Source organism: Ranitomeya variabilis, chromosome 6, assembly GCF_051348905.1.
Source record: "Ranitomeya variabilis isolate aRanVar5 chromosome 6, aRanVar5.hap1, whole genome shotgun sequence".
NCBI classification, from domain to species: domain Eukaryota; kingdom Metazoa; phylum Chordata; class Amphibia; order Anura; family Dendrobatidae; genus Ranitomeya; species Ranitomeya variabilis.
This window is the reverse complement of record NC_135237.1, coordinates 478062858-478087625: the sequence shown is the minus strand read 5'-3', so window position 1 is coordinate 478087625 and position 24768 is coordinate 478062858. Positions and strand designations below refer to the sequence as shown.

Here is a 24768-nt window from a genome sequence, read left to right as displayed (position 1 = left end):
ATGGCCTGTGCACACAGCAGATTTTCTCAGATGGGTGTTATCTGTGGTTTTATGGATAGCACTCATACCTATAATATTCTATGGGGCTGTGAACATGTCCAATTTTTTCCTTGGACCGAGTAAAAAAAATTGGACCCGTCCAACTTTGATCTGTGTGTTGGATCGTAATCATCAGTGCAAGTCTATGTGTCCATGAAAAAATTGGCCACAATCACATGTGTGGTCTGATTTTCATGGACTGACAGAATGGAGAAGGTGGAGAAACTTTTTTTTTATCTCTCCATGTCCGAGATAAACTGATGCCACTCTGGTGCAAAACTGAAAAGAGACTGATAAGAATAATCGAACCGTTTTTCTTAGATGTGAAGATAATGATCATATGACCCTACACCTACTTTGGTTCTTCTGAAACTTGTGCATGCAGAAAACACGACTACAATCTTTTCCATGATGGAAAACGCCAACATTTAGAAACAATTTTTTGATCGACCAGATTTCCATTGGGTGGAAACAATTTCGGGAGAAACATTTATTATCTCTGATAACTTCTGTGTAGTTTCCTTATTCCATGCTCATGCACTTTTATGTTTGTTCTGTGCCTTGAGCATCAATCTAAGTCATATGGATTTTTCTCTGCATTTTTCCATAGGCCTATTTCTACAGCATTGACACTATATTACATAAGCAAGTTTTTTTTTGAAGGAGCAAAATCTTTACAACTGTGCCGCATAGAGCGCTACATGGTGGCATAGTGCATAGCTATCCAGAGAAAAAAACAGACTCTACAATAAACCAAAAAGAATCTGTCATCAAAACAAGTCCCATTGTGTAAATCTAGGGGTAATACATCTTTTTTTCCTCTTTACTAGCTGGAATTCCTAGCTACTGCTTTGCTTTCGATGTAAATGATCCACCTCCGTATGTCATTTGTGTAAGTAGTTCTTTTTCATTATTCTACGTTTCCACCCACAATTCTTTTCTGAATTCCGAAAGCAAAGAGCGCCGTAATTATACCATCCTTCTGTCATGTGATCGTGCTAAGAATTGTGGGTCACACGCTATACGAAATAATGACCTAAGAGGGTGAGTCATTTACATTGAAGGCACCAAATGTATTGAAGATCTTATCAGAAGTCTTATTGAAATTTCAGAGTGAATATAGCAAACTCCTTATTTTTTTTCCTTTTCAATTTTCTGTATTGTAAGTAACTTTGTAAATCCTGATGTCAGAGATGGCGCTTATTCTGGTATGTATTTGGACCATAACACTCTGTGGCGGTGACAGCGTACGTAAATGCTTAGTGTCTCCAGAACACTCAGGCTCTCTTCCCAAGCCTGACAATAATATAAACATTTATTTACACCGCTCTGGGCAAAGTACATTTCTGAAAAGCTTGCAAAAGAATATTCCCATTAGACAAATAAAGTAGGTGCTGAAAATCAGATACAGCACGAAATTCATCAAGAAAATAAGGTTTATTTGGCATTTGGCTGACAAACCCATCAGTAATCCAACTGGTTGATGAAGTACAGACCCAATACAGACTCAATTATTTACAACTTAGTGGACAAGTACGTCAAACGCTTTTATTCTTTTATTGACTAATGAGTTGAAGCGAGAGTATGAGATGAATAAATGATGCATTCTGCCATGTATTCCTGGACTATACTTAGAAAGACGTAGCATGAAATGTGAAATAAATACTCAGAGTTCAGTGTGTAATGTATACTACCTTGGAGTGATGACTGCGGTTTGGCCCTCTGGCTCGGTAAGGCTCATGTCCCTTCTGCAATAGCAATGACTATGATAATCTCAAGTATTCAGGGTTTCTCTCAAAAAGTGACCATGGACATAACATTTGTCTTTGCTCTCCTATCGACTGCATTCCATCTTGAAAACATTTGTTATGCATTCCCTGTACTCTAGAACTTGCTATCTCAGCACATTAGATTGTCAACCATGACTGAAACCTTCAAGTGGGGGTGAGTTCTCCTTCAAACAGAGGCTGGACAGACATCTGTCTGAGATGGTTTACTGAATCCTGCACTGAACAGGGGGTTGGACACAATGGCCCTAGAGGTCCCTTCCAACTGTAACATTCTATGATTCTATGAAGTACAACTGGAAAACCCACTCAGAAAGGCCTACATCCTTCAGTAAACCTGCTACCACCTCATTACCACCTCAGCTACCTCCAGCCATCTGACCTACTGTCGCCTTCCCCTATACTTTGCAAATTATGTTTATTGTATATACTTTTATATCTTATGTATGTAAACCCTCTTCACATGAGTAGCACCGTGGAATGGATTATGCTTTAAAAGAAACCTGTCATCTGCTTCATGGTGTCCAAACCATGGGCAACATGAAACATAGTCTGGCAGGAGAGGTGGTGAGTTCTCCTTCAATGGAAGTCTTTACAGAGAGGCTGGACAGACATCTGTCTGGGATGATTTAGTGAATCCTGCTTTGAGCAGGGGGTTGGACCAGATGACCCAGGAGGTCCCTTCCAACTCTACCATTCTATGATTCTATGATTCTATGACCGTTATAGCAGCAGTATATGTTTTAATCTAAAACACAGCATCGTTTCAGAGAAAATCTGCCCCGGGACTATGTGTTGTGATTGACTAGTTTCGGGTCAGTCCTTAGCGGTTTCTCCCTGTACTGATCCCTTAGACTGACAAGTCTCTCCTTATGCTCAAACATAGGTAGAGACCTGACACTCTAGAGAAATAGGCAGGGTGAAGCTGCCAAAGACTGTCCTCAGAATAATCAGCCAAGACACATAGGGGTTGATTCAGCAAAGCTTTTATGCCATAAAACTGGTGTAAAATGCATTAAAAAGTCACAAAAATATTGTTACTTTCTGTGTTTTCATGCCAATATGGCCAGAGCTGTGGAGGAGCTGGGGCAGGAAAGCACGTAGCGACTACTGTCAAATTCAGCTAATGTTTTGGCATTTTTTATACTAACAATGCTACTCTAGTCACAGTAATTGGAGGCCATGGTTACTAGGGATTTATGACAAGGAAATAAAAAATCTCTGGTTGCTAAGCAGTAACCTTAGCAACAAAAATTTCAAAAGACTGATGTACAATGGGTTGACGTGTGCTGACAGTTGCTTGACAGCAGTCACACAATGCTGTTTTCGGTCTGTGCTAGCTGTACCGAAACTTGTAACGAAGCTCTCTCAAGTCTACATTTTATTCTACTGATTTTCTAAAAGTTCCTAAAACTTAAAGTCTCCTTTTAATGTAAGAGTTTTCTGGAGCATGGTGTCCTCTGAGCAGTGACTGCTGCGGTCATTTATAAGATCTGGCCTTTCTCAAGCTCACCACTTAAATGTCACTATGGAAAATGGTTTTATAAGGGTAAAATATTAGTTATCATTTTCATGTCTGGAGGTGATTTCAGCATTATGTCTTTATATTTCACACTGAAGCCAAGAAAAGCAAATTGGTGGCATTTTGTGGGATTTGCTTGTTAGGGTGTCTCACATTGCGCTTTGCCCCATGTTCAGTGGTCCCGTTGGGGCTTACATCCAAAACCCTAGCAAAATGGGATTCAGGGGTATGCAACGAATTGGCCATTGACTATGATGGGGTTGACAGAGGTAACGTGCACTCTGAACTCTGACATGCACCATTTTTGGGCGTATATGACTACTGGAGGCGGACAATCAGACACAGTCTGCTACCTCTGACTGTTTGCTTCGAGCAGTTATGCACGTCAGAGCACACCTTCGCTCTGTTGGCCCCATCATAGTCAATGGCCATGTTGGCGCATACACCCGTATTCCGTTGTGTGGTGGGTTTGGACGTTAGCCCCGACAGGACCATGAGCGTTAGGAAGAACGCAATGTGAAAGGGGCCTTAGAGAACCATATATGCCACTAAATAGAGAGTGGAAGCTAAAGTATTGTCTTCCAATATATATATATAATTAATACCGCTCTGGAAAGTGTAAAAACAGCAAATTTTCTCTGAAATACCCCAGTGCCTTTTAGTCACTTGACAGTGGTAAAAATAAAATACATGTGGTCTAGTAGCTTTCTAAATGAGACCTTTGTAGGCTATTATCTTCTTTACATGTTCCTTCATTTTAAAATTCTATAAAAGGATAACATTTTGTGTTACCTAGTGTTCGATCCTTCTAGAAACAGAATCACTTTTATCCGCAGACTAGTTCTGGTATTAAAACTCAGTCCCATTCATGTGAATGGAGATAAGCTGCACACACAGCCAATGAAGAAATGTGAAAGAAAGCCGCCATGTTTGTATAGACCCATTTATTTAAGCCTCCCATTTGCAATAATGATGGAATACATATAGGAGCAATGGGCTAGAATTACTAACCCTGTTTAATCTTATGATAGACAGTTTGAAAATGCATCACATTTATTACAGTGGGTGGCTCATGCTGGATGATAAACTTGGAGCATATTTAGACCCTTTTGTATAATATTACACCAAACGTTTTCACAAAGTCACACCTGTTTTCCTAAAATCCATGCTACTTATCACAAAATGTGTCTAACCCTTCATGTATATGGTGTATGGCATGTTCTCTAGAAATGAGTGGATTGCTTTCTGCAAGCCACACAACAGCCTTACACTGAAGCTACAGAAACAAGGACTGGGGGAAACTATCTGCAGATGGGTAAGGAATTGGCTAAATGACCGGAAACAAAGCGTCGTCATAAATGGTGCGTTCTCTAAATGGGATATAATCAGCAGTGGGGACTGCAGGGATCTGTGCTAGGACCGATTCTTTTTTAATATCTTTATTAATGACCTTGTGGATGGGATTGAGAGTAAAGTGTCACTCTGCTGATGACGCCAAACTATGTAGGATACTAAAATCTGACCTTGACATTACAAGATTGCAAAAGGATCTGAAGAAGATGCAAACACTTGGCAGATGAGGTTTAATCTAGATAAATGTAGAGTAATGCACCTAGGACGGAGTAATCCTATAGCTGCATATACATTAAATGGGAGTATACTCGGGACTACAGAACAGGAGAAGGACTTGTGTATTCTGGTTACAAGTAAGCTGACCATCAGTACTCAATGTCAAGCAGCAGCCGCAAAAGCAAACAAAATTTTAGGATGTATAAAAAGAGAGATAAAATCCTGTTATCCCATCGTATTGTTACCCCCCTTTATAAGGCCACATCTAGAATATGGGATCCAGTTTTTGGCTCCACATTTTAAAAAAGAAACAGAAGTTAGTCAGTTCAAAGGCGGGCAATTAGATTATTACAAGGGATGGAAGGCCTCTTATATGATGAGAGCTTGGAAAAGTTGGGCTTGTTTAGCTTAGAAAAAAGACACCTCAGAGGGGATCTTATTTATATGTATAAATACATGTGTGGTCAGTACAAAGGACTGGTGTATGACTTGTTCCTTCCAAGGACCATACTAAGGACCGGGGGCACTTATTACAGGTGGAAGAAAGGTGATTCCAGCAGCTAAATAAGAAAGGGTTCTTTACAGTTAGAGCAGTCAGACTGTGGAATGCCGACCACAAGAGGTAGTAATGTGTCATGATTCCCCAATGGCATGGGAACATCAGAAACACAAAAATAACAGACTAGCTCTCGGGTGATGGAAACTCAAGCTGACCGTGACCTAAATCTACCACACAACTAACAGTAGCCAGGAAGCATTCCTACGGCTGCCTAGATGCCATGCGCCAGCCGGAGAACTAACTACGCCTGGAAGAGGAAGGAACAGACCTGGCTTACCTCTAGAGAAATTCCCCAAAGATGATAATAGCCCCCACGTATATTAACGGTGAGTTCAGAGGAAAAGACATACACAGTATGAAGGTAGATTTAGCAAAGCGAGGTCCACTTACTAGATAGAGGAAGGATACAAAAGAGGACTTCACGGTCAGCTGAAAAACCCTTTCAAAAAACCCATCCTGAAATTACTTTAAGACTCCTGTGTCAACTCATGACACAGGAGTGGCAATTTCAGTCCACAAGAGCATCCAGTAACAGGAAATGACAAAACTGTAAACTGGACAAGAAAAACAAAACAATAAGGACAAGAGTCCACTTAGCTGATCAGCAGACTAGTAGCAGGAACATGCAACTGAATGACTCAGGTTACAATGATGACCGGCAAGGAAGTGACTGGAGAGCAAGGCTAAATAGGGAACTCCCAAAACTGATGGAAGCAGGTGAGCTGAGGAAGAAAAGCACACACAAGTCTCCAGTACCACCAGCCACCACCAGGGGAGCCAAAAAGCGGATCACAACAGTAATGGCAGACTGTAAGATTTTAAAACTGGCGCCGGTGATTTCCTCAGCACACATAACATTGTGAATTATAGATAATTTAGTGACAGAAAGGTGGAGAAAGGTTGAACTTGATGTACCTAGGTCTTTTTTCAACCTGTGTAACCCGATCCATGGTCTAGGTCAGTGCTCTCTGGCCATTGACAGAAGCTGGGTGAATTTCCTTATCCTCTGGATCCCAGGCTTGGCTTATGATTACCCGAACTTGCGAGACTGTACTCTGCATGCTGCACATAGGGTGTCTCGCCTGGCTGGACCATCAAGTGGCACGCTGGGGAAGCCAGACATTCAGGAAATTTGTGCAGCTCCTGTCCATGACCACTGACCTGGACCGTGGGCCGGATTGCATGAAGCAATCCACTCATCTCTAATGTTTAGCAGTTTTTTGGCATAAGGTGCACAGGTATTCTGAGTTAGTAAATCAATTCTAAACTCTAGGTTTGCACATGCAACTTTGTATTGGTGATGATCCCAATGTGTAGCAATGCCATACGATGCCAGGTAGGCATAGTCTTCTTTGGCTGACAGTTATTGCACCGGTTAGCTTGTGCCACATAAAATAATAGAGCTGGTAAATAATTGCAGCATAATATTATTTTCCACCTGCAAGAAAAATGTTTTCAGATAGTCTTCAACATGTAACCATAACCTTAAAAAATAAGCAGTTGACATTATGAGGAACATAGTAGTTGTTTGCACTCTTCCCCATACCTGATGCCTACTGTACCCATTTATTATACCTCTCATGTTCTGTGGCACTTACACAGAGACGATAGGGTTAAGACTTGTACATATGTAATGGAGGCAGACACGTATGACTGCGGTGATAATATATGTACAATATTTTCATCCAAAAGTATTATAAAAATAAGAGAGCCTCTCTAATCAAAATCCAGGAAGCAAAAGATATATGATATATTTTTTTCATCTGGTATATTAAAAATGATGTGATCATACAGACGCAGCAGATATCATAATGTATCATTTATCTTTTACATAGGACTGCAGTAAAACCTGTTGCACAAGCAAAAACACCCCCTCTCCAAAGAGGTTACATATTATTTACAGAGCGGTGTAATTGCATGGGGTGATCATAGTGTATATTACCTTTGCAGCTACTGATGAGTTTGGCTTTTCCAGTAGGTCCCAAAGCTTCTTCCGTTTCTCCGGGCAACAAGTATTATCGAATTCTTCTCCTTCCCTCTCTCTCAAAGTCTCTGCTTCTCTTCTCAGCTCCTCATTCATTTGTTCTTTCTTCTGATGATATCTGGCCTGGCAGCAAGACTCCAAATATATTTCATCAATTCCCCAGTAGTCCAGCTCCTGGCCAAATGACAGTGCGCACATCTCCTCCATCATATGTAGCTTCCCTGTCCTATAGAAATTTAATATAGAAGTAAAAGCTCCTGGGTGGCGATCAAAAAAATACTCATTCTCGTTTAGATTGTAGTCATCGCATACTTCCAGTAGACTCTCATGAGTGTTGCAGTCTCTTAGCTTTCCTAGTCTAGTCCTTGGTAGTCGGTCTAAAGTCCTCCATAAGACCTCGTGGTTTAAGCCTCCTACATTTATTTTCACCCTCCGAGAACATGCTTTACTTCGAATTATCTCCACTGGCTCTGGTGGAAGAGAAAGAGTGGACCTTGAGGACTTTCTGTTGAGCCCTGGTGGGACCTTTTCTGCCATATTGTGTAACACACAGGGCTTAGTCGAGCTTCTTCGAGTAGGTCGTCATGGGAAATGCAGAAGAGATTTCACAAAATTTAGGCTGGTTACCGATAATATAGAGAGACCCACAATTCAAGCTGCAATATACAGAAAGACAGATTAATGACAATTTTACGAAAGTAAGAAGATCACACACATAGTTTCTAAATCAAGATTTTGCACACAAAAAATGCATGGTTATTTATCAATAACGGTTGTGGGATGGCAAATGTTCAGAGGAGTATGGGCTGCAGGGAAGGGTAAGATATGACCTGTACTAGATCTGTCTATCTGAAGACAGCTATAATGGTGAAGAGTATAACTGTGAACAAATTTTTGCAGATGCACATGGGACGTATTTGGACGTTCCCACATGACAGCAATCCAAAACACAAGGCCAAGTCAACCTGCCATTGACTACAGCAGAACAAAGTGAAGGTTCTGGAGAGGCCATCTCAGTCTGCTGACCTCAATATCATTGAGCCACTCTGGGGAGATCTCAAGTGCATAGTTCATGCTAGACAGCCCAGGAATTTACAGGAACTGGAGGCTTTTTGCCAAGAAGATTGAGCAGCTTTGCCATCTGAGAAATTAAAGAACCTCATCCACAACTACGACAAAAGACTTCAAGCTGTCATTGATGTTATAGGGGGCAATACACGGTATTAAGAAATGGGATATTTAAACTTTTAATCAGGGTCATTTGGATGCTTTGGATTGTCATTATGATTTAAAAAGAGAAAACACAGTAGTTTGACAATAAATGGCTTCACCCAAGCACTAACCATGAGTGGAGAAAAAGTTTTGATTTTATCATTCATATTCTTTGAAAAAAGGCCAAGAAAGCAAAAATTCTGCCAAGGTATGTAAACTTTTGAGCACGACTGAACATATGATTTTTGCCATATTTTTGCAGTGCAGTAATGGCTGACCTTTCCATCTTATCATTACCAAGACTTGTGAATGTGATTCTTTAGGTGGCAATATTGGAGATGAACAATTACTTCCTATTATTCACATCTATTACAGAATCTCAAGGTTCTACTTAATTTGATAAATTGTCTAATGTAAGATACAACAAATGGCCGAAACTCTCCCAGCCACAAAATATACCCCAAAAATAGTTCATCAAACCTAGCAGAATTCATTCCGTAGGGGTTACAAGTCTGAGTGGTGCCATTGGCTACACCACTGACCTGCACTACAGGTGGATACGGTAATGTAAGCTTTTCTAGGATCTCCTGAAGTTTGAGAACAGTTTTTACATTACATTTAGGCTACGTTAACACAATAAGTTTTTGGTGAGTTTTTTATGCTGCGTATTTTTGTAACAATGCAAGTGACTTATTTTACCTAATGTGTGCAGAAATGGTGCAGAAAATCCACAACTTCAAAAACTCCCCAAAAGCTCATTGTGAGAACATACTGTAGCCTTAGACAAATATACTGCACCACCTGTTCTGGCTTTCACTGTTTTAAAGAGAAGGAATAACAGACCAGATACGGTTTGTAAAAAATAACCTGGGGGATGTTAAAATACAGGTTCACCTTAAGTGAACCGACCAGAAAGTAATATTACTTTTGAGTAAGTTCCCTCAGCAGTAGCATATTGTTAATAACATGATGGTGATGTCTCACGCTCCCCCAATGCACTGTGGATCTATTAGTGGGCTACTGATTGCTGTTTATGGCAGGTACTCTAATTATATTAGTGATTGCTCTTTTAGAAACTATTGTTATAATAGGAACTATAACCTGAATTAAAAAAGCTGATTGCATATTTCCTACTGATTGTGTGAATAAAGTTACATACAACCACGTTGATGTCATGTCTGTCTTAGGCTAGAATGATGCCTCCCTACCCAAGCCTGACTCAAAATACCTAATGTAGTCCACGTAAATGTCACTAATGAACCATTATAGGGAACCTGTTAAGAGTTTTTTTTTGCTATGTAATCTGAGAGCAGCATGATGTAGGAGCAGAGACCTTTATTCCAAGGATGTGTCACTAATTGGACTGCTTGCTGCAGTTTTCATAAAATCACAGTTTTTTCTGCAGTAGATCTACAGTTCTCTGAATGCTGAGCTGTGTATAACCCCACCCACACCACTGATTGGCTGCTTTCTGTGTACACTGCCAATGTGGAGAGGGCCGGACGACACAGAGAAGGAGGACTACATGGCACGAGACAACTAGTCCTCTAGTGTAATCTACTACTGAAACAGTGATTTTAGCCAAACTACAGCAAGCAACCCAGTAAGTGCCACATCACTGGATTCAGGGTCTCTGTCTCTACATTATGCCGCTTTCAGAACAGGAGGGAAAAATCTTGTGACAGATTCCCTTTAATGAATATTGAAACATTTAGGATATTTTTGTACCTAAATGAATGTATTTTTTCCTAAAAAATAATAATTTTAGCAAATACTTTTTTCTTACTCTTACTATTTAGCTTATTTATGTATCACTGCACATTGCAAACTGCGGAATAAGTTACTAATAAATCTGTCAAATTGCAGGGTCTGTAACTCTTATCTCTTTTTTTCGCCAAACATTATTCTTCTAAGCTGATTTATGACCACATCAAAGTTCAACTTTCGTCTGGTTATAACGCAAATTAAAAGATTTTTTTGGAGAAAAATGTATGACTTCTATGATTGTTACTCTGCTGTCAGTACCCATGGTGTTGTGACCCGCCAGTGTTCTCTGAAGATAGTTTACAAGTAGTGATGAGTGAGTGTGATCGTTACTCGGGTTTTCCGAGCATGCTCGGGTGTTCTCCGAGTATTTTGGGCGTGCTCGTAGATTATGTTTGAGTCCCCGCAGGTGCATGATTTGCAGCTGCTAGACAGCCTGAATACATGTGGGGATTCCCTAACAAACAGACAATCCCTGCATGTGTTCAGGTTGTCTAACTGCCACAAATCATGCAGCTGCGGAGACACAAACATAATCTACGAGCACGCCCAAAATACTCGGAGAACACCCGAGCATGCTCAGAGAACCCGAGTAACAAGCACACTCGCTCATCACTATTTACAAGTCATAATTATCAAAACAGAGATGCTTTGCCATGCAACTAATTAGATTATCACTTATAATTTATAAAATGTAGAAACATGGAAGCAGAAAAGCTTCAGGTTGCTAGAAGCACTAACACCCCTGTTTGCGTGCGATTTCTGATATGACACCCAGGGGGTTTAGTGATAATTATAAAGGTATTGAAGTCATGATGAGTGACGATGATATAAGTGCACAGGCTGGAGGTAAAGCTCTCTCCTTTCCACAGCTCCCTGATTTCTAATTTCCATTACGAAAGACGCAGTAGACCTTCTCCTAATGGATAATGAAGTGATATCAGCAACCTGTAAGCATCGTAAAGTAATAATTACAATGCATTAATACAAACAATAAAATAACTGTCCAACAGAGCAAAAATGGCCTGAATGCTAATTCTTGGCTTTCCAGCTTTTCCTGTACTTCCCAATAAAAGTCTAATAATAACAGAAATGATCATGGTTTGGCCTCATTTATGGAAACTAATGCCCTTCAACCAAGGCCTGGCCCAAGTACATGTTTAGAGTCACATAAGACAAACATAGAACGCTACCCAGCTTGTTATGGGACCCCCTATCTTGGGTATCTGCTCAGGTGTCCAGTCTACAGGAAAAAAATGTTTAGATCCCATATTTTGGTTTCTATTGCCAATTCTTTGTTTTTATGTCTGTTCGAGTTCTTGAATGAACTATAATTGTCTGAACTCTGCTGGACCTCCTAAAAAACATTGTGTTCTCTTAAATAGCATGGGAACTAAGGATCGTAGATGCTCCTTGTTTTTTCTGTAATGAAAAGCCATCTGCACATCATAAATAAAGTAAGCTATCAAAACATGCAATATTCTCAGCGTTCTAGTATGACGTGTTCCGGCCTATTAATAGGCTTCATAGTATTAGCAGGCTTATAGGCAGTGGTGTAACTTGAAATTCATGGGCCCCAATGCGAAAGCTCCAACGGGGCCCCCAAATATTTTAAATCTTTAATAGCAATAGTCTTTTTCTATAGGCCAAAGGGACTTTTAGGGCCTCCTAGGCTCCAGGGCCCGGGTGTGATTGCAACCCCTGCACCTGTTGTAGTTACACCCCTGCTTATAGGGGTTGCTTCAAGTTCCTATCTTCAGGAGCGAACTGTTCCCCTGGCTTTTGGCAAAGCAGGGGGAATGGCGCTCCTGAAGACTTACGGCCAAACTGTGCTACTGGTGGAGGCAGCTAGGAGGAGCAGAGGGGACTGAAGGTGACCGTATCCATATAGCGCTTCTAAGCTTTATAACACACTGCCTGCAAGCGTGCCCTCCTTGCTAAGGAAACCAGCCATTTCTGAGGTGGTTGGAAACCTTGGTAACGAACATTAGGATGAAATATTGCTAGAACAAATTTTATAGCAACGTTCATAATAGACCAGCTACAAACAAAAATGAACAATAATGCACATAATGAAAACTAATAAAATGAATGAGGACAGAGAATTGGCCAATTTCCATTTTTGCGCTTTTGTTTTTACTTATCCTTCTTCCATGAGTCATATCTTCCTTATTTTTCTGTAATACCAATATGAAGGCTTAGTTTTTGCCAGATAAGTTGCAGTTTTCCATGACATTGATTTCATAAAATTATTAATTTCATAATTAAAAACAAAATGATTAATTTAATAAAATATGCTGAAAATGGAAAAAAAATCCAAGTGATGTAAAATTGTGAAGACCCCCACAATTCATTGGATTCTGTTTTTTTACAATGTTCAGTGTACGGCTAGATGACCTGACAACATCATTCTTCAGGTCAGTATGGTTACCAAACTTGTAAAGGTATTTTGTACATTTTAGTGGTTGAAAAATTCTGAACTTTGAAAAATAAAATTGGTTTTGTGGCCATTTTCTGAGACCCTTTCTATTTACTGCTTGATGGAGCTATGTAAGGGCTTAGATTTTGCATGGGGTGCCGTAGCTTTCATTGGTATCTTTTTGAGGTACATACAATGTTTTGATAGCTTTTTATTTCATTTTTGGGGAAGGTCAATGACTAAAAAAAAAATTGGTGTTTAATTTTTTTTGTTTTACTCGGGTTTCCATATGGTTTAAAAATATTATACTTTGTTATATCATATTTCTGTGGTTTGTGGCTATACCAAATAGGTTTTCTGACTGGGCTTCTTAAGACCTCAAAGAACCTGGCAATGTCAGCCTTTATTAGGCCCCAAGCTATGCAATAGACACCCATTGGCATCCTACAATTGTGGGGGAGGGGGGGTTAAACGCCACTTAAATGCTGTTATTACAGACTGATCCAGGAATTTAAGTGTTAAAGCAGCAGTGATCAGAGCTAGTTCCAGTCGCTTCTGTTAGCAGTAGGTTTCTGACTGTATAACATAGCCGGCACACAGGCTTACAGTCTCCAGTTAGTGCTGTCTCTGTTGGGTCACTCTCTTTTAGGAAGGGAATAGTAACATCTAATTGTCAATTTATTCAATAATTTCAAGGAAGAATAAGAGAGAAATGGCACAAACGTAAGAAAAGATGCTCCACAATTTATTCATTTTACTCACTTACATGGTGATATTAGTTCCCCAGCTCTTTACAGACATGATCGCTGTCCCAGATGGGGCTCACAATCTAAATTCCCTATCAGTATGTCTTTGGAGTGTGGAAGGAAAACGGAGCATCCGGCGGAAACCGACGCAAACACGGGGAGAGCATACAAACTCCTTGCAGATGTTGTCGTTGTTGGGGTTTGAACCTAAGGCCCCTATTGTGCTAACCACTGAGCCACCATTCTGCCTTGGAATTGTTATTTTATGGAAAACACAAGTATTTACCAAAATAGATATGTAAGAAGTGATAATGATAACAGATCCTCTAAGGTGCAAAATAATTTGCATCAAAAGGTTAATGAGATGTTAGGTATTGGATGCAGGCTTTGACTGGCCCACCGGAGGACAGGAGAATCCTCCAGTGGGCGCCTGTGCAGGAGTGGGCCACCACCCTCCTATATGAGCAGTACTTGGAACAATATACTTGAATCACTACGTACAGACACAGGCAGCATCTTAATCATTTATTAATCTACCCAATTCACTGTTAAAAAAATGTGTGACTGAGGATAATGTCACATTTGCATGTAGCTTAGCAGAAAAGTGCTGCCCTGGATTTGGTTATTGTGTGCCCTGAGCAACCCGGTCCAAGACTGACTGGATGGATATATACATACTGCCATTGTGCCTGACAAGAGCCACATAAAACTGATGGAACAGCATCCTAATTCCAGCATGCAGCCTTCTAATTAGGAGGCATTCTCTCATGCCAAATTTCTGTACACGACTTTTAATGTTCAGTCCCAGCTGTAATGTTGGGATTGGTCTTCTGGCCATAACCTATCATCAACTTTATGTCATCAACAAGATCTGCTTCATCCCGAGGCAATACCCAGCAGTTTGCTTAGTCATTTCATTAATCGCTCTCCGACACAACTATCTTAATTATATATACATAAGCTTCGTAATTAAGTTTTGTCAGCTCTTATATCTGCTGGTATTAATCATTGTGATTGCCCTTTAGGACACTTTTTCTGATGGAAACTAACTCCCACTGTTTCTGTGCCCTTCTATGTCCTATATTGCTTGCCTGATTGATCAGCTGTGTATAATCATTCTCTTATGCTCTTAATAAAAAAATATAAAGTTTTATTTTCCCCTATCCACAGCATGGGTGATAATAAATGTATTTACGCAAATGGTCTACTGAAACCCCCACTGACTACGAGACCTGATCACTTCTATAAGTCTCTGGGAATAGTAGGGTGCACACTATTAACACATGGTAAGTGTGGTCATGCTTGTGCATTACTGCTTCATTCACATGGTTGTCACTGGACCACTACTTTTTTAGCCACAGCAGGTCTCATGTCGGACCCCCAGTGACCATACAATCATTATTTATAATGTCGATAGGTGCAAAATGTTGTTAATCGGATAAGCCCTTTACATAGAAACTTCTGTTATTTCTAATGTGAACCATTCTGGCCAACCCTCCAAGAATCTCCTGATTTAAAGGCGGTCCATCACCCCATGGATTCCCTAGCAACCCCCACATGTACTTATGCTGGCTAACAGATGTAAATCATCCAGCTGCGGCAAGAAAAACTAAATCTCCGAGCACTAAAAAATACTCGGAGGACCCCCGAGCGTGCTCGAGAACTCTCGAGTAACGAGTATATTCGCTCATCACTAATTGTATTCCATAGGTTATTTAGGCTGCTTGGTGTGGCCGAGCGACTGGATGCACCAAACCTCCCGCTGTTATTTGCGTGAAGCTACTTCATTGTCTTGATCAGCAGCACTTGCTTATCTCAAGCGAGCACTGTCTGAAGTGAACGTTCATGTATCTGCTCAGTGTGTGGGGTCTGGGACGGCCATGTTACACAATTGGAAATTGTCATGTCCCACGACTTGGGAATCATACAGTATTGTATTGTTGCTGTGGCTATGTAATAACATTTGCCTTTCAGAAGTTTGTCCTCCCTCTGTCCCTGTCGGACTCCCTAGTTCTGATGTCAGTAACTCCTCTCTTCTTCCTCATTCTGAGTATGTCAGTTAAGTTATGAAGCTCATGTCTGCGCATTTCTGGATCAGAATAGTGTTTTACCTACTGTAATTGTGCTTAACTACAAGAATTCAGATCGAAAATAAGCCTTCTTCTGGAATCTTCACATGGCCTCTGCAGTCAATGGACATGGTTCGAGATTCCCCCATCTGATGAAATCTCTTCGGGTGAGTACTGGTACATAGAGACAGCCATGAAAAGCTGTCCAAAGCACCCTACACTTGCAGCCTAGATATAATGTCAGAATACAAATGACAATGAAATGTCATCAGACACTTGGCCATGCCAAGGGTGCACCAAGCACTCTAATTTCCACATTGAATAAAGTGCATTTCCTGGATAATGGTGGAGTGTAAATGTAAAGGTACATATTTTAGAGGCTTTACCCCTCACAGGGCAAAATACTTAATTTAATATGTAAGTTTGGGATGACAGACTTCCTTTAAGGGGTGACCTTCAAGATTCCCAGAAGAGCCAGCTAATTCCTGTGGCCCCCCATTGAAACTGACTGAACCCTCCCCCAAATTATCTATTCCTGAAGGTTTCTTCATTATTTAAGGTGGGAAACAAGGCGGATGAGGATTTGTAATGGGAGTGGAGAGGTCAGGGAATGGGTATGGAAGGGCCTTGGCTTCAGAAAAGAGGAGTGAATATGGCCAAAATGAAAGCATTCTTTAACGTGTTCATTGGACATCTAATTTTAGTGGGTACTATAAGGTTTCTGTCTAACAGATATATAAGTTTGCATACAACTATAGATTCAGGTTTGGCCAAGAGACGGAAATCCTTATACCGGACCCCCTATTATATCACCATATCCATAAAGCATATATTACAAGGGGTTGTTTGAAGCAGAAACCATTCTTCAAAGCATTTTGTGCATTTGTATCATAAATAAAATCTATATTTTTATAGTTATGGTATATAACGTCAAAGACTAGACATTTCTCACCCATAATATTGTTTTTGTGGGCAGAAAACGTACCATAAAGATGACAATAAAATGTATAGCTCCTGGACTTGCCGTGCTATTCCCAGTGAACTTGCTAGGTTGTGTAGTAATGAATAATGAAACGTTTGCAAAGTGACAACCGCCATTATATTTAAGAGACAGGTACAATTGCACTGCCTTATTATTTACTCTGTAAATCACCCGGTGCTAATTTATTATTGCTTGTCCTCAGCTTACCCCTGTTACATTACACCTGGGAAAGTTTATAGATGTTCGAACCACTTTTATATATATATCTGTGTTGTCAGGATCGATGGTGCTGTAATGTACAATACCTATTTATTCCAGAATGTAATCAAATTTATTAATAATAGAATTTTAGTGCTTGAAAAAAAATAGTGTTCAAAGTAATTTCTTGCATCTTAGACATTATTGTGATGCTTTTTTCTAAAAAGTTGTTCAAACGTCAATAAACTTTCCCAGAGGAAAACAACAGGGGTAAGCTGAGGAGCTTGAGGAAGGATTGTGCATCCGAAAGGCATTAAAGTTCACTTTTTGGATCTTTTTGTGCTGTTTCCCCTTCTTTTGTTACTATCATAAGGAGCCTGGTTGGGGATGCGTGCACACTGTTAAGGTATTTTTCTGGTGCTGTTCCAAATTTTTTTGACTATATACAGTATGTATATATATGTATATTGTAAATGAAAAATATAAATATTAATATATCAATGCATAGCTAATGTTTATATAAGGTCATAAAGAACAAGAAAAGTATAGAAGGCATCATATGCAGTGCAAAATAGCCAGCGCTATAGATACAAGTTAGGGCAGGTGCAGGCGACCATATTATCAATCTAACAAAACATTGGACCACAGTCAATCCAATATTATTTTATGAGGCTGCCCAAGAAAAAGAGATCACAGCATTCTCAATATTCAGATCGCACTCGGCATACTAGTCAGTGAGTCTGTGGAAACCATCAGATGGTACTCAGATGACATCTGAGCGCTGTCTAATTTTTGTGGACTGACACAATGGAGAAGATGGAGACATCCTCTTCTCATCCGAGAAAATCGGATAACACCATGATCACACCCTAATTAGAGTGTGATTAGACTAATCAGCCCGATTCTCTCGGATGAGAGAAAATACAGCAGTGTCACTCTAACCTTAAAGGGATCCTGTCACCAGGATTGTGCACAGTAACCTACAGACAGTGTCAGGTTGGCGCCGCTATACTGAATAAAATGATACCATGGTTGGTGAAATCCGTCTTGTGGTTGTTGTTTAATCTTTATTTTCAGTTTTGTGTTAATGAGATTCTCGTGCAGGGCAGGGGCAGAGTAGAGGTGCGATGGGGTGTGGTGACACCGGCTCGTCTAATCCATACCTTATAGTACAAATCTTACTCTAGCCAATGACTGGAGTAAGGTTTGTGGCAAGGTGCACAGAGGCACACACTACTTTTCAGATGTGCCTGATTATGTGAGCCTCTTAACAAATCAGGAGCCTCTGACAACATGCCTGGTGATCAACACTGGCATGAATAACGATGATCTTGACGAATTGGGGCCTTCGATGAATTCAGACCATAGTCAACAAAATGTTACATGACTGACTGTAAAAATTCTGCTTTCATTATTACCAGTACCAGTAAAATGGCCCATAATGTAAGCCTGGCATAAACCCACAGATTCAATATAAATTTGTTCAAAAATATCATCAACGTATCAGTGCTCAGCGAATGCTTGTAAGTAGCTTTATACTACACAACCAGAAACACTCTTCCTGCACACAGTCACTACTACCATATCTTTACAACCCATGCTTTAGACAGTATAATATCAATCAATATTCACCCACTGGCATTTATAACACCCACATAGCATGATGAAGAACAAAATGTCAACCATCATAGGTTTAGCTATGAGATGAGGAGGCACCACAGCTGTTAGATGGGCCATTGGCTGACATTGCATTGGAATAGCACAAAACCTGGAGTAACGCATAGTCTTGTTGCCCTCAACACCAACAAGCTAAAACTCCTTCTGATGCACTTAACTGTTTAAAAGGTCCAAGAACTGTCCCGATTCTCATTATCTGTAATTTGTCACCCACTCTTTTTAAATGAGTTGTTTTTTTTCTATTAGAATTCTGCCAGCATTATAGGTGCTGGTGCTTACTTTCCCTCCCATCCCAACATGCATTACATCTGCTATTGTCCAGTGGTTTGCCTGTCCTGAACTGAGATCTGGGACCATTTAATGATTCAAATAATTAAGGTTCAATAATTGAAATGAAGGTATAAAATGTATTAGGTCATAACTGTGATTGGTGGAAGGAAAAGCCGGGATTATAAGATACAAGTGTAAGTGGCAATGAGAACCATATTGCACATGACTTTCCTATCTCTATAGCTCCTGGTGGTTGTTTATTTGTGATGATGAATCTGATACTTTCCTAGTCAATGCTGGAATGGATCTTGGTGACCAAATCATCTAGGTCAGTCTTCTCTATGCAGCATATTTTCATTCTAAAGATGAATGCATCCGTGCTATAAATATGGTGCATTACATACTGTCACCCACCATGGCATTTTAATGGCAAGAAAAATAATTGCTAGTGTTGGTAGTTTCACAGAAAATCCATTAAAAATACAGCATAGAGCTTTCTGCCATTCTACTAAAACCACTTAAAGAATTATCGTCGCTTTGTTTTTTCATAAATCCATAGAACATGCAAAACTAGGAAAATGTGTAATATATCTTACTAGAGAAATCTCATTCCTTCTCCTCGTGATCTGATCTTTTATTCTTAAAATGCTCAATTCAGGGGTAAAACCTCTCTTCAGTGAATACAGACTTTCCTGTTACGGAGATAGGAGGCGACAGTTGGTGCTTATAAAGATCTATGGAGAACTGTAACGGTTGTGTCAGGAGAACTTACAGCCGAATGTCCGTGTCGGCCTCTAGCTTCCTCCTCCCTCCTCCTATTTAAAGGATAGATAATATGTTTCTGATCTTACAGTGTCCAACCACTTGGACCACCCGCAATCACAAGAATGGGGGGTTACTGAGCGTCCTGTGTAAATGGAGCACATAATGCATATATGGGCTTCTGCTCCACTCATTCTCTATGGAGACAGTGGAGTGATTTACTCGCCTGTTGATGATTTTTCACAAAAGCAAAATCTCCTCTGAGTTTTATCAGTATTTGGTCAGTGTTCCAGTATTCACTATCAGTAATTTTCATGTATGAAAAAAAAAAAAGTATTGAAAAGCTATTCCTATACATTGCAATGTTAAACACGGATGGCGCATGGACTGTACACTGTGTTGTCCATGATTTTCACGGACCCAAAAACCTGTATGGGTAACTTTAATCCATTAAGCGGATCAAAAATGGACAAATCACCATGACGTGAACATGTAAACAGACCCATAGACTATAAGGGGTATGTGTTCCATCCATAAAAAACACAGGACACGTACTTTACTCATGGATGCCTAAGTCCCATAGAGAATAAAGGAAGCCAGAGAACATGTGTGTCCTGGGCATCTTCATTTCCACAGGCACTCAGGAACCTACTGAGATCAGGAATGTATCACCCATCCTGAAAAGGGGTGATAAGTGTTAATTTAATGACCATCACTAAGGTCACAGGTGCAGACCAATGGTGGACCCAAACACAGAAGGGCCCCTGTGCAACAACCGTATATGGGTCCTTTGCAGTCCAGCAGTTCTGCTATGACATCTCATGGCTGCTTTGGAGGTGGGAATGGGTCCCATTACCTCTTGGTCCCATGATGTGTTCACCCCTAGTGCAGAGGACCGCATTTCCAGTCCGAGTGCAATCCGACAGAACATCGGATAGCACTCAGATCAATGTTAGTCTGTGGGGCCATGTCCGATATTTCAGATCGCACTCGCCAATGCAAGTCATTGAGTTCATGGAAACCATCTGACTGCACTCGGATGACTTAATGGAGAAGATGGAGACATTTTTTCTCCATCTTCTGCTCATGCGAGAGAATCAGGTCACATTGTGATCACACTCTGATGAAACCCTGATTGGAGCATGATTCACATAATCTCTTGGATGAGAGAATACATGGTCGTCTGCAACTAGAAATAAAAGACAGAGATGGTGCGGAGTGTAGGACAGGACAACAACTTTTGTTTGTAGTCTGTTACCATGGGAACACATGCTGCACACAAGAGTTTTGTTTACAAAACATAAGTATATTCTTTATTCAAGAATCACTGACACGTGGGATCCCCAAAAGGTCATTAAAATGTGACCTGTAATTAGGTAAGACATCTTTGTAGATATAATGCAAACACATAATCACTTTCATGGCACAACTAACGCAAATTAATCCTGAATTTGCAGAAGATATTAGGCTGGTGCCAGATGTCTGAACATTCTGTCCAAACTTAGTTAAATGCCCTGTATTCACAAAATCCCTTGTTTAAACATACACGATGTACCGCAAACTAATGTTAGCAGTGATAACCAGATCAAGTGCACAGTATAACACATTTTGATATATTTTATTTACAGGCTCATTAAATGGCTTAATCAACTATTTTTACGCTTTGAACCATAATCCAATGTTTCTTAAGCATTCGCATCATGGCCTTTAATACTCTGCTACATTCTGTCCTCTGACTACAACTTTAGCTATGTTAATTACCTACTTGTATATATTCATGACCGCCTTACTTCTGTGCAATCTCCTCCAAACAACATCCTAAAATGGAGCCGTTGCTTTATTGTTAATGACTTAATTTTTTATTTTTTTTTGGCAAAATCCTCTGTTGTCCCTGGATGACATGCATTATTTTTCAGGGCATACTTATAATATAACATCATAATATTCTCAGTATGAGGTTAGTAGCTTAGAATTATGCAAAATACATTTGTGCCCAGATACAAGATAGCTCCAGTCTAACGCAAAATGTCATTAATATATAACTAAATGACAATTATGCATCAGAGCTGTGAAGAGAAGCCCCGAGACGGATTATAAACTCATTACTGCATTATCATGTATTTTCCTGACAGCAGATCAATTCTTGGCAGATATGTGACTTTTACTAAATTACTGTACACAAGTAATTTTGAAGTTGGACTAAGACTAATGATCAGACCCTGCCATGATGCTTGGTAATGTATGAGCTGTGTTCGATATTATACACAAACTGGGGGAATTATGAGCAATTCGTACAAATAAACATAGCTAAAACCTAAGATAAAAGCAAAATGACCATATAGCCTGTAGTAAGTAGATAAAAAAAATAGTAATAGTAAATGTATATGTATAAGGGTGCTTATTAATTACCACTATTTTGATCAAAAAAGCATAAAAGCCATCCCACCGCGACAAGGTGTATCCAATCGGGACAGTACAATGTTTAGTATTAAAATCTCACCTTGTGTCAACCGGCCTCAATATAGATAATGGCAGAGCAGGACCCAGGCGGCTCGAATGTTCAGACGCCCGCCCATGGGAAGCTACATAGGTGAAAGGCCTAGCTGAAAAAGTGGGAGCTGTAAAATCACTCAGCATTCAGCACCCACTCAAGTGATGATCTGATTGGGAATACTTTCACAATACAGGGCTACAGAATATCGGGGTCGCTCACTTTACAGTCATTTTAATTTACAATAACTTTTGCCGTGCCATTAAAACTTAAATCCACACTTGTGGAAGGTTACTTTGTTACTAAACTGCAGGACTATATTATAAAGTTGTGTGAAAAAGTGTTTATCCCCTCCCTGATTTATTATTCTTTGCATGTCTTAAATTGTCTCTTCGGAGAGGAAGAGGACTAGAACTCTAGTGCCACGTATAGGAAGTAGCAATCCTAAAAGTCATTATCTACCCTTTAACGAGCCTTGTCACATGAAAAAACTAGAATCTCCATTTGCAGATACTGTTTCAGGGTACTGCCCCTCGTCAGTGCAAAGTGTGAGATTTGGTTTGGCTGTGTGAGAGGCATCAGACCAAGATCCAAGGAGTAACGTTTCTCCTTGCAGAGAGTGACATTTTTTTTCAGATCACCAAACAAATTTAAATATGAGACAAAGATAACATAAGTAAACACAAAATGCAGTTTTTAAATGAAGGGGGTAAAATAAATAAAACCTTGCCCCCTGCCCCCCAAAAACATAAATTAACTGCGGTTTATCACATCTTTGGGAAGCAGAGTTCAAATTTCCTAGCCACATGCAGGCCTGATTACTGCCACACCTGTTCTCAATCAAGAAATCACTTAAATAGGACCTGCATGACAAAGTGAAGTATACCAAAAGATCCTCAAAAGCTAGACATCATGCTGAGATCCAAAGAAATCCTGGAACAAATGAGAAACAAAGTAATTGAGATCTATCAGTCTGGAAAAGGTTTATCCACAAATGGCATAAACATGGAACAGTGGTGAACCTTCCCAGGAGTGGCCGGCTGAGCAAAATTACCCCAAGAGTGCAATAACGACTCATCCAAGAGGTCACAAAAGACCCTACATCAATATCCAAATATCTGCAGGCCTCAATTGCTTCAGTTATGTCAGTGTTCTTGCCTCCACCACAAGAAACTGACTGGGCAAAAAAGGCCTACATGGCAGAGTTCCAAGATGAAAACCATTACTGAGCAATAAGAACATAAAGGCTTGTCTCAGTTTTGCCAGAAAACATGATGACCTGCAAGATTTTTTGGAACAATACTCGGTGGACTGATAAGACAAAAGTTGAACTTTTTGGAAGGTGTATGTCTCATTATATCTGGCATAGAAGCAACACAGCATTTCAGAAAGGGAACATCGTACCAACAGTAAAATATGATGGTGGTAGTGTGATGGTCTGGGGCTGTTTTGCTGCCTCATGGAAGATTTGCTGTGGTAAATGGAACCATGACTTCTGCTATCTACCAAAAAATCCTGAAGGAAAATGTCCGGCAGTCTGTTCTTGACCTCAAACTGAGGCACACTTTGGTTATGCAGCAGGACAATGATCCAAAACACACTAGCAAGTCCACCTTTGACTGGCTTAAGTAAGAAATTAAGACTTTGGAGTGGCCTAGTCAAAGTCCTGACCTTAACCTGAATGAGATGCTGAGTCATGACCTTAAAAAGGTGGTTCATGCTCGGAAACCCTCCAAAGTGGCTGAATTACAACAATTCTGCAAAGATGAGTGGGCCACAATTCCTCCAGAACATTGTAACAGACTCGTTGCCGGTTGTCGCAAATGCATGACAGATGTCGTTGCTGCTAAAGATGGCCCAACCAGTTATTAGGTTTATGGGGCAATCACTTTTTCCCACAGAGCCCTGTAGGTTTGGATTTCATTTTCCCTTAATAATAAAGACCCTCAGTTAAAAACTGCATTTTGTGTATACTTGTGTTATCCTTGTCTAATATTTAACATGCAAAAGCATAGGAAATCAGGAAGGGGCAAACACTTTTTCATACAGCTTTATATACTGTGTTGTTGTCTACCTGTCATTCATATACTGTTGCCCCCCTGTACCTGTACCCCATGGGGTGTACTTCCATTTACTTGTGCTAAATACCTTGTGCTATTCTCTGTCGGCACAATAGGTACTAGACTTCTTCCTACCTGTACTACATGTACTGTACTGTTCTGTACCTGTTCTACATGTACTGTACTGTTCTGTACTTTTCCTACACATCCTGTACAGTTTCCTACCTGTACTGCATGCACTGTAGTGTTCTTTACCTGTACTACATGCACTGTAGTGTTCCCTACCTGTACTGCATGCACTGTAGTGTTCTTTACCTGTACTACATGCACTGTAGTGTTCCCTACCTGTACTATATGTACTGTACTGCTTACTACTTGTGCTGCTCTCTACCTATACTACCTGTACTGTACTGTTGTACTCTTCTACAAGTATTGTACTGCTCTTTACCTGTACTACATGTATTATTCTGCTTACTACCTATGCTGGATAAACTGTAATGCTCTCTGCCTGTCACCCAGTGTATTATTCTCTATTTCTATTACATTAACTGAACACCTACATATATGTACTACATGTACTATAACACTCTCTACCTGTACTAAAAGTACTGTACTGCTTCCTGCCTGTACTACATTTACTGCAGTGTTTACTACTTTG

The 24768-nt window shown here is 40.1% G+C and overlaps 1 protein-coding gene across 1 annotated transcript in view; it reads right to left on the bottom strand.

Annotated features, from left to right (window-relative positions):
• Nucleotides 1-24768, bottom strand: part of KCNB2 (potassium voltage-gated channel subfamily B member 2) — a 372379-nt gene that overhangs the window by 311545 nt on the left and 36066 nt on the right. The window contains exon 2 of the mRNA XM_077270650.1: nt 7419-8116. Coding sequence (XP_077126765.1) covers nt 7419-7997 — 579 coding nt within the window. The 5' untranslated portion in view covers nt 7998-8116. The remainder of the gene's footprint in view (nt 1-7418; nt 8117-24768) is intronic.